Here is a 16,440-nt window from a genome sequence, read left to right as displayed (position 1 = left end):
AGAGCAGGCGTCGATGGGCAGAGATGGGCGGCGGCGGTCTCTTCCACGGGAGGCACGTGCAGATATCCGTGTGCCTCCGCGTCGTCGACGTGGGCGAACATGGCCTGGGTAGAGGCGAGGGTGCGCGCCGACTGGGGCGCAGCCCACGACTTTACCACGTGGTCATACACGTCCGGGAAGAAGGGGGTTCCCCTCTTCGATGCGGCCTGACGCCGGCTCGAGTTGAGGAACCACAAATCGAGCTTACTCTAGGTAGGCTCATCCGGAGCGCTCCAAGAGAGGTCCAGCTCGGACACCGCCTTACTGAGGATCCTGAAGAGCTCCTCCTGGAGGTCTGCAGGGCCCTCCTCTGGCTTGACGGATTCAGATGCCCAGTCCTTCTCCGAAGCCGACAGGGACATCGAGTCGTCTTCCACACTCGCTCCAAAGGAGATGAAGTCCGCGACTTCGCGAGGGGGGTGGAAGGAAGCATCCAGGAAGCTTACCGCGTCCCGTTCTTTGTCCCCGGGGGTGGCGGGACCCACCAGCGGCTCGCTGGCGGCGGTGGGCCCAATCCCCGCTGCTGCACGAGCTACTTCTCGCCTGGCCTTGAGTGCTCTCATGGGCATATCAGCGCAGAGCTCGCACGCGAGGTCGTCCGTGAGCGCTGACTCGGCGTGAGCCAGGCCCATGCAGGCGATGCAAAAGAGGTGCGTGTCGGGCTGTACGATGGGGCCCGCGCACAGATTGCATACGGTCGCCATCGGATGCTGAAGACAGTAAGGTATCTTCGGTGCACCTTCAACGATGGCAGGGTTGATTTTCTATTTCCAGTCGATAGATGTATAGCACACTTGATTTGAGCGTGAAAGGAGAGATTCTGATGCAATTGGCGCGTTTATGCAATTTATACTGCCAGGTGTCTTGTCAGTATTTACATATTTTGCGTCAATTGGCCAGCTGCGTCAGCTGGCGTTAGCCTATAAGATTTCAGCAGATGTGAAGAAGGAGGGAGTTCCCATATATGACATCCTTAATGTCGAAGTTCCGCCTTGATAGGGAACTCTGCTGAATATACATTTTTACAAAGTGTTCGTATAGTGAAATTAAACTCAAAATAAAACATACATTAAAGAAATAAAGTAAATCACTGTCTCTGTTCTCATTTCTCATAAATTCACAAATACAGAGAAACTAAATTTAAAGGGATAGTTCACCCAAAAATGAAAATTCTGTCAGTAATTACTCACCCTCATGTTGTTCCAACCGCGTAAGACCTTCGTTCATCTTCGGAACACAAATTAAGATATTTTTGATGAAATCTGAGCCTTGTCTCACTCCTCCATAGGCTGCTAGGTGGCCCAAACTTGCTGGCCCAGAAAAGTTATTAAAGAGATCGTTAATATAGTCCAAGTGACTACAGTGGCTCAATCTTAAGTATATCAAGCGACGAGAATACTTTTTGTGCGCAAAAACAAACAAAAATAACGACTTTATTCCACTATTCATTTCCTTCTCTCTCGACCTCTAGTTGGTTTGCGTAGTGTTTTTGCGCAGCGCGTCTGTGTTACACGTCACCACGTAGGCTCACTATTGGCCGACGCTGGTCATGTGTGTGATGCGTGATTACGTATAACACAGACGCGCAGCGCAAAAACACTACAAGGCCCAGAGAGAAGGAAATGGCTCATTGAAATATGTACATGCAGAAATAAATATGAGTATGTGTTTATAATTTAGCAAGTCTGCAATCCCAAACCCTCACGGCCATAAGTGTGTTAATGTTCTCCACAACGTATGCTGTGTATTATTTTTTACAATGGTCTCTTCTGACATGGTAGTCAGTGGACTAAAGTGTTCTCTTATAAAGTAGTTGACATACACTAACTGGCTCCGCGGACGGCGCCGCCTTTGATTTAAAAACAAGTAGGCCTACTCGCTGTCTCGCTGACATAGCTATAAAGTTTGTGTAAACTCATCTTTCTTTATATAGACTCCTAAGCCTTTTCTGTCAAATGGTTCGCCAGCGGATGTGCCTTAGGATAGTAATTAAAAAAGCTAACAATCATTAGTGTATGGAAAAATTATTAATGAAAACACTTCCATACACTGGGTGTAGGCTATAACAACTTAAGTATTTTATGTGTAAAATTTTAAAGTAAAGTAAAAATGTAATTTTAATACTAAATCAGATTTTATATTAAATGTTCATATAAAATGTTCTATGTGTAATTAAACTGCGATGTAAAAAAGCTTTTTGCGTAGTGGTGGCCACTAGCGTTATGATCCGTCAGCAGCGATAAGGTATAGCTAAGAGCGCTCCAGACCAACCTTACGAACGTATGACTTACAGAAGGTATACTTAACTAAGAAGGTTTCGGAAAACACGTATTAACGATAAGGTACTTCTTAAGGTACAACTTAAGAACGACGTAGCGTTAAGGTAGTTTCGGAGAACGCAGCCCAGGACTTTTAGCAGTTCCCAGGATAAGTCCACGAAAGGAGGTAGAGCCTTCCTAAACGATTGAACTATTAAAACAAGAGATGACGCCAGGGCCAAGCGAGGAGTAGGCTACCGCTGCTCTTGACCATACAAGACTGTATAGCCTATTTCACATATAAATAATTTATTATCATGCTGCCATTGCCTTAAAATGGACATTAATATTGCTATAACAGTGAATAATATATTTTGTAACGGTTCATTCTGATGTCATATAATATAACGATTATAAGATTTTTTTATATAGGCTATATATATATATTTTTTTTTATAGGCCTAACAATACATTATTCGTTTTTTGTAGAATCAGAATTTCTGGCGTTAATTTTAGGGGACCATTGTGGAAAAGGGGGCTAGAGATGTAATGGTAATTTTTTTGCCAAGACTTTATTCAGTAATTTTACGGAATTTTCCGTTAACATTAAAACACAACACAATACAATGCCTCAGTAAAAATACATGGGCATACTGTAAGAAATATCTTCTCGTATTATAGCCTAATACATGCCCTATTTTTATGGACTGTAAATAATAAAGAGTTGTGCGATGTCTGTATTTCCATAATGGCTAATGCGATTTATTGGTTTTTCTTTTAAATGTGTATTTAAAAAAAGAATTGTATTGTATTTTTCTAAAATAAAATCTTAAAATGTAATTGTTTCAGTCAAACTTGGACTCAGCACATTTGGAATTGCCTATTTACTGGAGCAATTAAAAACTTTTTTTTAGCAGCGGGGTATGCGGACGACGTTCAAGCCATACAAAAAAAAAAAAAAAAGGTCTGGTCTGGTCTCATCATATAGTGATGTGGATGTTTATCTCTGCAGTTCAGCACTCGCCTAGTCAAGTCGCACCAGCACCACGTTTATTTATAGGCCTACCACTTTATACAATACAGAATATTTCTTTAAAGCCACAAATATCATACTTCCTAGGCTTACAATAATTGAGACATGCAAGAAATTCATTAAAATCAGACAGACAAATGCTATTGTTTCGGCCTCAAAGGCCCCGGAAACATGGTTTGTTTGTTATGTATAGGCCTACTTTAATCCAAACCCGATCTTTTTGGTTTGCTTCTTATTAAATCCAGGCCATTGGTAGATGAAACATTGAATAAAATTAAGATACAAATTATACAGAACGAAATTCACTTTAAAGAAAGTCTTTCAAAAAACAAACTCGTAATGCTGTACACTATTTAAGGGTTAATGCCCGACGAGGTGTCCGTCATATAATGGACGACGGCGAGGAGTGAACCGTCCTATGCGCAGCGGAGGTATCCTCTATCACTTTTTAATGGACACCCTGCAGCCAATCAGAATTGAGTATTCACCCAGACCATGGTATAATCATAATCAACATAATAAATGAAATAAAATAAAAATAGCCTATAATAATATTTAAATATAAATATGAAACTAAATAAGAGTGGAGCGATCGCTTGGGCCGTGAGCGATTGAGTGTAGGCCTATAGTGCGCTAGCAAAGAGCGGATATTGAGCGGAGAGTCACGGTTAAAAGTAACATGAAACTTGTTTTTAAATAGGAAGAGTGTCACGGTTGATTTATGCACTGTTTTTCCTCTGTGTCTCGTGTCACTGTTTGTTTACATGTCTGTGAGTGTGCGCGAGTGGGCGTTGTCCCGCTCGCGTGATTGTTCAGTGCTCCAGCTGTCGTCAATCACTCTCATTCCCTGTTTCAGGTCCAATCCATTCCCGCTCTCCATAAATACTCATTCACCTCTCCTTTCCAGTGTCCATCCGTTGTTTGCAGTCCTGTGTGTTGTGCCGTCTCATCCGGATCTTGTACTTCCTGTGGATCGCGTCTTTTCTGTTTCACCGCACACGAGCACTGAGGATTACACGGATTCACCGCACCCGAGCACTTCTTCACGTGACCATTGAAGTCCCTGCGAGAGTGAGCCTGATTGTCTTCCCCTGAGAGCGTCTATTTGCCTGTTTCCTGAGAGCGTCTGTTTGCCGGTTTCCTGTGAGCATCGGATCGCCAGTCCCCAAGAGATCGTTCAGCATTGACTTTTGAGTGATATTACCTTTGATCTTGCTGTTCGAAATAAACACTATTTTTACCTGCTATTGCTTCCAGTATTCTATCATGACAAAGAGTGGTTCACCCGCATATCAGAAAATTCATATCTAATGCTAAAACGAAACTCGAAACATTATTATATTTATGACTATCACTTGGAGAATAGCCGATAAAAAAAAGAATTGTTAGCCTACACATCAATATGCTATACAGATATCTGTTGGCTACATATTTTATTGCTATTTGGTATGTATTGTTTTTTATCATTGTGTTGTTTGAGGAATTGAAAGTTTTTTTTGTTCCTCGTTTTTTACAAAGTAGGCTATAGGCAATAGGCTATGTAGGCTAGCAGGCTAATACAATATTAGCAATGTTAGCAATATTAATGTCCATTTTAAGGCAATGGCAGCGTAATAATAAATCATTTGTGAAATATGTTACAGTCTTGTATGATGGTCAAGAGCAGCGGTAGTCATCGCTTGGGTTGGCGTCATCTCAGTCTCAACTGGTAATGGCTCATCTAAGAGTCTTCATAAGAGGCTTGGACTCTTGGAAAGGCTTGGAAAAAAACTATCGACGGGCATCCCGATGCAGAAACATAAAGGCCAGGTCTACTGGATATTTCCCGCCACTATCCTCTGGCCAGGCTGGGCCCTTGATCAAGAATCGTAATACAAAATGCGACACATCATGTGTCATGCGCAGCATCTCCTCCACTCGCACGCATCACACCGGGGCGGGATACTAGGCTTTACAAATATTTATTTTGTTTAAAAAATATTCTATTCTAAAACCTTGTTGAATTATCTTAGAGTAGCCTAGTAGGCCTACTCAAAGTTCATTCTTGTTCATTTTCTGCATTGTTCACGGTTTTTTTTTTTTTACGTTTCTCGATCCATTTGCAATAGCCTACATTCCATCCTGAATAAACAAATCCGTTTACATGCTTCGTCCTTCTTGCATTATTCATTAAGATAATAGTTAATAAATGCACGCACATTTATCCGTTAACTTGATAAATAACAATACACAAAACGACACTGTTGCCCGTGCACGCAGACCAATGCCCTACTGAAGTAAGTTTGCTGGGAAATCCAATGTATTTCACAGACATGAATTTAAACAGAGGCTATCATTCTTTATACCCATATGATAAATGAAAAAAAAGGGGGATACACGCACCCAATGAAGAAATAAAAAATATGACACGATCAAGTCTAAACACTAGTCCTAACAACGTTAGAAAAACAGAACCCTTAAGGCAGATCGCCATTCAGATCGACAATCTACTACATATGTCTTTCCATTTGCTTCATTAGATGGGCTGAACTTTGAAGAAAAGGGAGGGGCTGATTATAATATTATACAAAACGCCGCTTTTTACGCCGTCTTTGTCAGATAGGAGCGCCGCAAATTATGGCGCATTATGGATGGCCTGCGGCGTCAGAAACGGCGTTGTTGACTGGATAAAAAAAACGCCGATAATGACGGCGATTTTGCTTTGCAAACGCCGTAATTTGCGGCGTTTGTACCACAGACCGCCGTACTTTGCGGCGTCTTTTCGTCTTAAACGCCGTAAAAACCGGCGTTTTGAGAATGAAAGGCGTTTCGTTAGTGGCGAAATTTGATCCATTTGGCGTTCCATATGGAAAGCACGCATCCAGAGCCAAATGTCAAATTTATGTCAAATTTAACGCACCCTCTGAGGCTGCCGAGAAACAGCGCCGCGAAATGGGCAGAAAATGTATTAGGCGGCTTATTGTGCACTGTAAAATGCAAAATTCAAAAATTAATAGAAAACAAATTCTACAGTAAAAACTGCTCAAAATGTGTATTTCGTTAGAGGAGTAGCTCTACAATAATGGGACAATGTCCAATTTAACGCACCCTCTTAGCCGGCCGTGAAACAGCGCCGCGAAATGGGCAGAAAATGCATTCGGCGGCTTATTGTGCACTGTAAAATGGAAAATTCAACAATTCATAGAAAAATAATTCTACAGTAAAACCTGCTCAAAATTTGGATTTCATTACAGGAACAGCACTACTATGGGACAATGTCCAATTTAACGCACCCTCTGAGGCTGCCGTGAAACAGCGCCGCGAAATGGGCACAAAATGCATTAGGCGGCTTATTGTGCACTGTATAAGCAAAATTCAAAAATTCATAGAAAAATAATTCTACAGTAAAAACTGCTCAAAATTTGGATTTCATTAGAGTAGTAGCTTTACTATAATGTGATAATGTCCAGTTTAACGAACTCTCTTAGGCGGCCGTGAAACAGCGCCGCGAAATGGGCACAAAATGCATTAGGCGGCTTATTGTGCACTGTATGCAAAATTCAAAAATTCATAGAAAAATAATTCTACAGTAAAAACTGCTCAAAATCTGGATTTCATTAGAGGAACAGCACTACTATAATGGGATAATTTCCAATTTAACGCACCCTCTGAGTCTGCCGAGAAAGAGCGCCGCGAATTGGGCAGAAAATGCATTAGGCGGCTTATTGTGCACTGTATGCAAAATTCCAAAATTCACAGAAAAAAAATTCTACAGTAAAAACTGCTCACAATCTGGGTTTCATTAGAGGAACAGCTGTCCTATAGGATAATGTCCAATTTAACGCACCCTCTGAGGCGGCCGAGAAACAGCGCCGCGAAATGGGCAGAAAATGCATTAGGTGGCTTATTGTGCACTGTAAAATGCAAAATTCAAAAATTCATAGAAAATAATTCTACAGTAAAAACTGCTCAGAATTTGGATTTCGTTAGAGGAGCAGCTGTCCTATAATGGGACAATGTCCAATTTAACTCACCCTCCGAGGCGGCCGAAACAGCGCCGCGAAATAGGCAGAAAATACATTAGGCAGCTTATTGTGCACTGTAAAATGCCAAATTCAAAGATTCATTAAAAAATAATTCTACAGTAAAAACTGCTCAAAATGTGGATTTCGTTAGAGTAGTAGCTCTACTATAATGGGACAATGTAAAATTTAACGCACCCTCTGAGACGGCCGAGAAACAGCGCCGCGAAATGGGCAGAAAATGCATTAGGCGTCCAAAACAATGCAACTTGTAGAACTGTATCGTCACATTTGTCATGGGTGCATAACTTCAAAATGCTACAGTGAAAATGTCTAAATTTGATATTGTGATAACTCTTCTGTATTGTCAGATTGTCTTTAAATTGTAGGCTACATTAACCATGCCCATTGCTTTCAAGTCAATTCAATTTAATTCATACATTAATTTGTATAGGCTAATGCTTTTCACAATACATCATTTAAAAGGAGCTTTACAGAAAATGCAGATTTATGTGTTACAAAATCAAATAGGATTTTATGAGATATCAGAAAGTTTGTAAAAATGTGTATTTACAAATATCAAACATGCATTTTACAAAGATTAGTGTGCAGTTTAAAGTAATGATAATTTTTGATAATTTTTGTACAATCATCCATGTTTGATTCTGGAGTCCTTGCAGGTATAGGTTTCATCATCTATTCAAAGGTGCTGGGTCATCTGATCCAAGCTAGAACATAATATCTGTTTACCTCGTTAAATTCTAATTTGTAATAATAATAAAAACAATACATGTATTGAATGTATTTAAATACCTTCAAATTATGTTATTATTTCTGAAAATATAAACAATACAAACAGGGTCTCTAAAAAGTGTGAATAAGTGAAAACCCACATAGACCTTAAATTGAGCTAATGACATGTACAATAATTAAAGAATACTGTAGCCTTATGTGCCTCTATATTTTTACAGTCCATTTTCTCTGATATATCAGTGTTATTTGCATTTAAACATTTTTATTATTCGTTTATTCTTAAAATAGACAAAAAAGTAGGCCTAACACAATACCTTTAAAAACGCAAAAAAATTAGAAAAGCAGTATGTCTTAATGCAAAAGTACTTAGTCCCTAAGTCGATCGTCAATAAGTATAGCCAGCAAACGCGGAAGTTCGCGTCATTTAAGGTGCACGGATAGCGTCAATAAGTAACACACGAATTAAGTAGCTGGATTCAGCCTGGTGTTAAATACGTGCTGAGGTATTATTAATTCGTGGCCACGAAACAATTCACCTGAATATTCACCAATTCACAAAAAAAAAAAAAAAAAAAGGAATAAAAAGCTGTACGAGAATAGTCGGCCTTCACTGAAGAGCTATCTTCACAGGTAAGAAAAACAGTTTAATAATTATTATTAATTCGTGGCCACTAAATAATTCACCTGAATATTCACCAATTCACTAAAATAGGTATAGCATTCACTAATTATAATAGTATCAAACTGTTTTTGGCCACGTTGTAATTCGTTAAATCAAAATGAGGGAGGGAATTAGTTCAGCGTGACCACGATTTATTAAAACGAGGGAACAAATAAGTCGTCGTAACAACTAATTATTTAGATCAGTGGACAGGGCGCATAACAAACAGAGAGAGAGAGCCCCGGCCGCGCGCGCGCACTCTCACCGCCTTCAAACAACACGAGCGCTGCATGCTCTCTTTCCCTCGCGCATATCAAAACAATAGTAAAAGGTCGGAAGACCGATTGTGTTTTATAGATTAGTAGTTTGTTCCTATAAAGTGTTTGATTGGCAAGTAGCCTACATGTTAAGGAAATGCATAATACAAATTGTATGGGTTAATGTAACGGTAAACGTACTCTGCGGGTAAAACTGTTGTGATGAAACTGCGCATGCGCGGGGTAAAACTGCTGGGGTGAAACTGGGGTGAAACTGTGGCTCTGCGGCTCTGCAGTCAGACAGATATTATTAGGCTTGTTTGAGATGCGCCTTGCCTCGCCTGAAATGTATGCGAGAGTAGGCGTCTGCAGTGAAAGGAGGAGTGAAAAAAGCGCAGGCAAGCCGGACAGATCTCTCTACTCGCAGTGGCCTGACACCTGTGAGATCAAAGATTGATATCGCGGGATTCACGGGATTCACGCTCGTGCACAGTGTTGCTAAACTGGACGGAATTTAAGTTCTGTTGCTTTTATATGAAAATAAATATAATGAACAACACAACCAAAGTAGTTATTTAATTCCATTCCACATATGCTATGTGGTTTTTTTATTTTATTTTTTATAAAAATTACATTGCATAACCCATAGAGATCGCACTGTCAGATAGTTTGGGAATATTCACACATAATGTAGGCTATACACATAAAACATGATATCAGAGTTTTAAAATCAAACATTTTAAAAGAGAACAATACATCACGGTTGTTTAAACCAATGAACATTAAGCTGTGTCGTCAGTAAGTCGTTTCCCATCATGCTTTTGATCAGCGCAGTCGGTGGAAAGCAACTGCGCTCGACTGCAGAATCCGACACGTGCGCCTTGCGGTCGCGAGAGTTCTCTTACGAGAGGTTCTCTCGTATTGCGTAAGCTAGCTTACGCTGCGGGAAAGTCTCCTTTCTCGAGATACTGAAGCCAAAAATTATCCTAATTTTTTAAAACTTGTCAACGCAGTGCGGCAGCCTGCAGACCTAGGGCAAGCGAGTCGCGTGCCCATTGGCTGCTCTGCGGCAACTGCAGCAGCCTATGGCTGAGCCTTGCGCGTGACGCCACGTCCAATGAGCGCGCTTGGCGCGCTTAGTGCGTCACAGCCCGTCATTAGGGGTGTGGCTTAGCGTATATAAGCAAGGAACAGAGGCTGCTTCGCTGATTTCTGTCTCTTCAGCGAAGCTCTTCGCATCGCTGATCTCCGAGGAAGCCGCCGTCGAATCCAGCGACCAGCACGCCGAGGATCTCAGCCTGAGGACGCCGGCCGCTCGCCGCCTTCAGCCTTCCCTGCCTGCTGCGCCATCCGGCATATATATATCCTTTTCTGCTCTGTGTTGTGTGTTTGTGTGTCCGCCGCGACACACTTGCATCTAAAAGAGCGCGAGGCGTTGTTTCAAATGCCTCGCACATCCTGTGGCTCGTGCAGAGCCGCGCTCAGCGACGGAGACCGCCACGTGCTGTGCGCTCTCTGCCTGGGCTTTGACCACGCTGTTCGCGCTGCGTACAGTGTGAGGAGTTACCGATGTCGACCCTACGGGCTCGACTCGCTAAGTTTGAAGAAACTCCACCTTCTCCGGCCGCTTCTTCCGGGCCACGAAAGAAGAAACGTCGCTCTCAAAGGCCGCCGGAACTGGACGCTACAGCTGAGTGCTCGCCGGAACCTCTCCCGCGAGCCTCGCTCTCTCCTTCCCCCCCACCCTTCACCGACGCGCAGCGGCCGGCCACTGCCCGCACTGCCGTCGCCCTGGGGGATGATGCAGATGATGCCGCTGACAGCTGCTCTCTGCTCGCGTCTGACAGCGAGGAGTGGTCGGGCTCTCACCGCTCCGCCCCCTCGACTCTGGAGTCTTCTCGAACCCGCGCTAGTGTTGACGCAGAGCTTCTCCGCCTCCTCACTTTAGCGGTCGAGAGAATGGGACTGGATTGGTCCCCACCTAAGGAGCCGGAGCCCAATCGCCTTGACGGGTTTTTTCTGCCTAGCCGCCGCCCTGCGCCTGCCTCTAGGTCAGCACCCTTCCTGCCTGAGCTCCACGCCGAGCTCTCTAAGTCCTGGAACGCTCCGTTCTCCACCAGACTCCGCCCGCCAGTCTCCTCGGCTCTCTCCCAGGTGGACGGAGCCGCCGAGAACGGCTATAACGGCATCCCCGCCGTTGAGGATGCTGTGGCAACGCACCTTTGCCCGCCGTCTGCTAGATGGCGCTCAAAGTCTGCCCTGCCGTCTAAAGCCTGCAGGACCACCTCAGCTCTCGCCGGCCGCGCTTTCGCCGCCTCCGGCCAGGCTGCTTCCGCCCTGCACTCTATGGCTATTCTTCAGATCCTTCAAGCCGACCTCCTCCGTGAACTGGACGAGAAGGGCTCGGATCAGTCTGCCTTAACCGATCTGCGCAGCGCTACGGATCTCGCGCTGCGCGCTACCAAGACCGCTGCTCAAGCCATCGGCAGATCCATGGCCGCGCTCACCGTCATCGACAGACAACTTTGGTTGACGCTCGCGGACATGAGTGAGTCAGAGCGCGCTGTGTTTCTGAACGCACCACTCTCGCCCACCGGCCTCTTTGGCCCTGCGGTCAGCGGAATTGTGGATCGGTTCTCTGAAGTACAGAAGGCGTCGCAGGCGATGGACCTCTTCCTGCCCCGCCGTTCGAGCTCAGCCACAGGCCGCCCTCAAACTCAGCCTCCTGTGCGCAGCTCTAACCAGCGCTCTTCCAGGCCCCCCAGCGCTTCGCAGCGACGCCAGGGCAATCGCCCCAGGTCGCGCTCGACCAGCCGTCACAGACCGCCGCCCCCACGGGGCCCGCGGCCCAAGATCGCGTTGAAGCCCGAGCCCGCGAAGTCCTCCTAGCATCCGCAAGGAGGAAAAGATGGTTGAGTCCCGCTACGGCCGGACCGCCATCAAAACGCACAGCTCTGTCAGTCCCCTATGTTCAGGCTACTGCAGCAGCACACACCGCAGCCAACGAGCCAGTTTTAACACTCGCTCGCCTGCACACAAACGCCGTTTTCACGGCGACCCAGATAAATCTCAAAAAGAGTATAAGTGCTTTAAGTGTAGAAAATGTGCCCACACCCATGTGCTCACTGCTTCACACAAGTACAATCCCCATGGTAACGCGCCCAGAGCGCTCTCTCATAAAGCGGCCTCACACCGCTCGAGTACTAAATGTAGTAAATGTGCCCACACTTCCGTGCTCACAACTACTCGCTGCTCGCTCTGTCACTCAATTACCTCAAATTGCTACGGCTCAAGCCGCAGGGGTATTAAGTGTAGAAAAAGTGCCCACTCCCGTGTGCTCACTGCCTCACACAGACCAGGTTCCCATGGCAACGCGTCCAGAGCGCTATCTCTTAAAGCGGAAACTTTCCGCTCGAGCATCAAGTGTAGGAAATGTGCCCACAGCCCTGTGCTCACACCTGCCCACTGCCCGCTCTGCCAGACAGGTTGCAAACCTCATAAAGCCCCCAAACACTGGCCGTGTCATAAGTGCAAATCCCGCGCCAGCTCACGAGCACGCGCGCCCACTTTCAGACACCATAATCCCCACGCCGCTCTCGCGCCTGGGTTATTTGACAGCAGTTCACGCTCCATCGCCCGAGATCGAGCTACTAAATTCTGCACAGTCGGCCAGCCCTGTTCTTCTGCCCTCGAGTCCGAGCATCGGCGGCGCGCGCGCCGCCCCGTCTTCTCTGATACAGGTTCCCCATCCCGCGCAACGCGGCGATCTGAACCCAGAGACCATTCGACCCCTAGCTATGCATGCAAAAGCATGGGAGGCTATTCAGGGCGCGTCAGAATGGGTGCTCAACACCATAAGACACGGTTATTCGCTCCAATTTGCTCGTCGCCCTCCGCGCTTTCTAGCGCAGACGGAAACGAAAGTGAGTTTGGAAACAGCACATCTGCTTCAAGCAGAAATAACAAAGCTGCTGCGAAAAGGGGCCATAGAACAGGTGCATCCTTCCCTGAGCGAGTCAGGCTTTTACAGCCGTTACTTCCTCGTTCCCAAAAAGGACGGAGCATTAAGACCTATTTTAGATCTGAGACATCTGAACAAGGCTCTCATGAGACGGCCGTTCAGGATGATTACAACCAGACAGATCCTCACGCAAATTCGCCCAGGAGACTGGTTTATCTCTCTCGATCTGAAAGACGCGTATTTCCAGATCCAGATAACTCCCCGTCACAGGCCATTTTTGAGATTCGCCTTCGACGGTCGAGCTTATCAATACACAGTCCTGCCGTTCGGCCTGTCTTTAGCACCCCGTACATTTACGAAATGCATGGACACGGCTCTCGCTCCCCTGAGGAGTCAGGGAATGCGAATTCTGAACTACTTGGACGATTGGCTCGTTCTAGCGCAGTCAGAGACAGAACTTGTGTCTCACAGAACAGCGCTACTCGACCACCTGGAGGGTCTGGGTCTAGCGGTCAACTGGACCAAGAGCTCGCTCTCGCCCCGGCAGTCGATTTCCTTTCTCGGAATAGAACTGGACTCGGTGGCGATGACGGCCAGATTGTCGGAGCAGCGCGCGCGCCGCATCCAGCGCCTCGCTGCATCCTTCAAAGAAGGCAACCGGGTTCCCCTGAAGGCATTTCAGCGCATTCTGGGGCATATGGCCTCAGCTGCAGCAGTGCTTCAGCTGGGTTTACTGCGCATGCGCCCGCTTCAACGCTGGCTGAGAACGCGCGTATCCCATCGAGCCTGGGCGACCGGCGGCTCGCTAATCAGAGTGACTCAGGTCTGTGTCTCAGCCCTGCAGCCCTGGCTAGCAGCCGAATGGTATCACACGGGAGTGAATATGGGAGTGGTTTCACACCGGAAAGTTGTCTCAACAGACGCGTCCAACCTAGGTTGGGGAGCGCTCTTCGAAGGCAGACCGGTCTTTGGCCACTGGTCAGGACAGGAGAATCTCCTACACATAAACTGTCTAGAGATGCTCGCGGTCGAGAAAGCGCTCATGCACTTCCTCCCTTTCCTCCATGGTCACCATGTTCTAGTCCGCACGGACAACACTTCAGTAGTGGCCTATGTGAACCGCCAGGGCGGTGTCAGATCAAAGCAACTCTGCGCCCTGACGGAACGCCTCCTCGTATGGGCTCAGCACTCTCTGCGCTCTCTGAGAGCATCGCATGTGCCTGGCCATCTGAACGAGGGCCCCGACAGACTGTCCAGGGACAACGTTCCCCCTGGGGAGTGGTCTCTACACCCCCAAACAGTCCAGTCGCTGTGGCGCCGCTTTGGCAGAGCGAAAGTCGACCTCTTTGCGTCAAAAGACAACGCACACTGCCCAGCGTTCTTTTCGAAGAGCGAGGACGCGCTGGCCCAGCCTTGGCCCAGCGGCCCGCTATATGCGTTTCCACCAGTCTCTCTGCTGCCTCAGGTCATCGAGAGAGTCAGGGAAGCGCGCCACACAGTGCTCCTCATAGCCCCGTTCTGGGAGAACCAAGCTTGGTTCCCGGAACTCATACAATTGGCAGACTCAGCACCTTGGCCGATTCCGGTGCGGAAAGACCTTCTCTCTCAAGCCCGCGGTTCGATTTGGCATCCCCACCCAGAGCACTGGTCTCTGCATGCGTGGAGCCTCAACAATTACATGCTGATCTACCAGAAGGGGTGATGAACACGATCATACAATCTAGAGCCCCCTCCACGAGGCGGCTCTACACGTCTAAATGGTCTGTGTTTAACAAATGGTGCACTGCCAGAGGGCTCAATCCACAGACATGTGGGGTCTCGCAAGTATTGTGCTTCCTTCAAGAGCTACTGGACGCGGGCAGGTCCCCCTCCACGCTCAAAGTCTATGTCGCGGCCATTTCAGCGCTCTCTGTTTCAGAGCCGGGCCGCGCATTAGGAAGGAACGAGTTTGTCATCCGCTTCCTTAGAGGAGCGAGGAGGATGAACCCCCCGCGACCCCCTTCGGTTCCTATGTGGGATCTTTCACTGGTCTTAGACGCACTGAAAGCACATCCCTTTGAACCCTTAGAAACTGTGGACATGAAATACCTCACGCTCAAAACCGTTTTTCTGATAGCACTGTCTTCAGTAAAACGTGTGGGAGACCTTCACGCGTTATCCACTAACGCTGCGTGCCTCGAGTTCGGACCCAATGACTCTAAAGTTATTCTCAGACCGAGGCATGGGTACGTCCCAAAAATTTTGGGCACTCCCTTCAGAGCGCAGGTCATTTCCCTTTCAGCCCTGCCGAATACTGGCTGCGAGGCAGATAGTCACCTCCTCTGCCCAGTTAGGGCGCTGAGAAGCTATATTTCGCGCTCCGCCGCCTTCAGGCGTTCAGAGCAGCTTTTTGTTTCGTTTGGTGGGCACACCAAGGGTCTCGCCGCCTCGAAACGCACCCTGTCCAGATGGATAGTCGATGCTATCGCAGCTGCTTACGCATCTAAAAACCTGCAGTGCCCTTTGGGCATTCAGGCACACTCCACCAGAGGCATGGCCTCATCGTGGGCGTGGTCCAGTGGGATTCCCATTCATGACATTTGTGCAGCGGCAGGCTGGGCCTCCCCCTCCACATTTGTTAGGTTTTACAACCTGGAAGTTCCCGCTTTGCAGGCCAAAGTGCTATCAGTCTAAGTCTCGCGTAAGCCAGCCCACTGTCTGTGCGCGGGCTACGCTGCTGATTTAGCTCTACTGGTTGAGCTACACTATATGGAAGTGTTAGTTGGACCGGCTGTGCCGCTCCCTGCCCCATATTATGTGCTTGTGTACTGTGGTATCTTGGCCGCCCAGCTCCGCTTCGCATTCCCTGGGCTCCCCATGGGATTCATTCAGGATGCTGGGCGCGCGCACGGCGTTGACAAAGGTGTTCCCGCAGCGTAAGCTAGCTTACGCAATACGAGAGAACCTCTCGTAAGAGAACGTACTCGGTTACTAACGTAACCTCTGTTCTCTCTAGAGAGGGAACGAGTATTGCGTAACCCGCCGTGCTCTCGCCACGAGCTCATTTTCGCTTCATGCGACAGAAACCAGCGAAGCAGCCTCTGTTCCTTGCTTATATACGCTAAGCCACACCCCTAATGACAGGCTGTGACGCACTAAGCGCGCCAAGCGCGCTCATTGGACGTGACGTCACGCGCAAGGCTCAGCCATAGGCTGCTGCAGTTGCCGCAGAGCAGCCAATGGGCACGCGACTCGCTTGCCCTAGGTCTGCAGGCTGCCGCACTGCATTGACAAGTTTTAAAAAATTAGGATAATTTTTGGCTTCAGTATCTCGAGAAAGGAGACTTTCCCGCAGCGTAAGCTAGCTTACGCAATACTCGTTCCCTCTCTAGAGAGAACAGAGGTTACGTTAGTAACCGAGTACGTTTTTTGACATACGTCAGCATGACATCAGAGCAAGGCGGACCACACTCGGACACATTTCTAACCGGCATGCAT

At 47.0% G+C, this 16,440-nt stretch overlaps 1 protein-coding gene across 6 annotated transcripts in view; it reads right to left on the bottom strand.

Annotated features, from left to right (window-relative positions):
• Nucleotides 1-16,440, bottom strand: part of LOC311291579 (NACHT, LRR and PYD domains-containing protein 1 homolog) — a 52,104-nt gene that overhangs the window by 31,654 nt on the left and 4,010 nt on the right. For 3 of the 6 annotated variants that reach the window (XR_014627583.1, XM_084410665.1, XM_084410663.1), the window contains exon 2: nucleotides 1,230-1,349. The exons of 2 other annotated variants lie outside the window; for them this stretch is intronic. Coding sequence is in view for 3 of the 4 variants with exons in the window: in XM_084410665.1 (XP_084266791.1) it covers nucleotides 1,230-1,266 (37 nt within the window). In the remaining variant the exon portion in view is untranslated. The remainder of the gene's footprint in view (nucleotides 1-1,229; nucleotides 1,350-16,440) is intronic. One more of the 6 variants, XM_084410666.1, reaches the window with a different exon arrangement.

The sequence above is a fragment of the Rutilus rutilus genome (assembly GCF_951802725.1).
Source record: "Rutilus rutilus genome assembly, chromosome: 6".
Lineage (NCBI taxonomy): Eukaryota > Metazoa > Chordata > Actinopteri > Cypriniformes > Leuciscidae > Rutilus > Rutilus rutilus.
The sequence above is the reverse complement of the archived record's forward strand: the minus strand, read 5'-3'. Positions and strand labels throughout refer to the sequence as shown.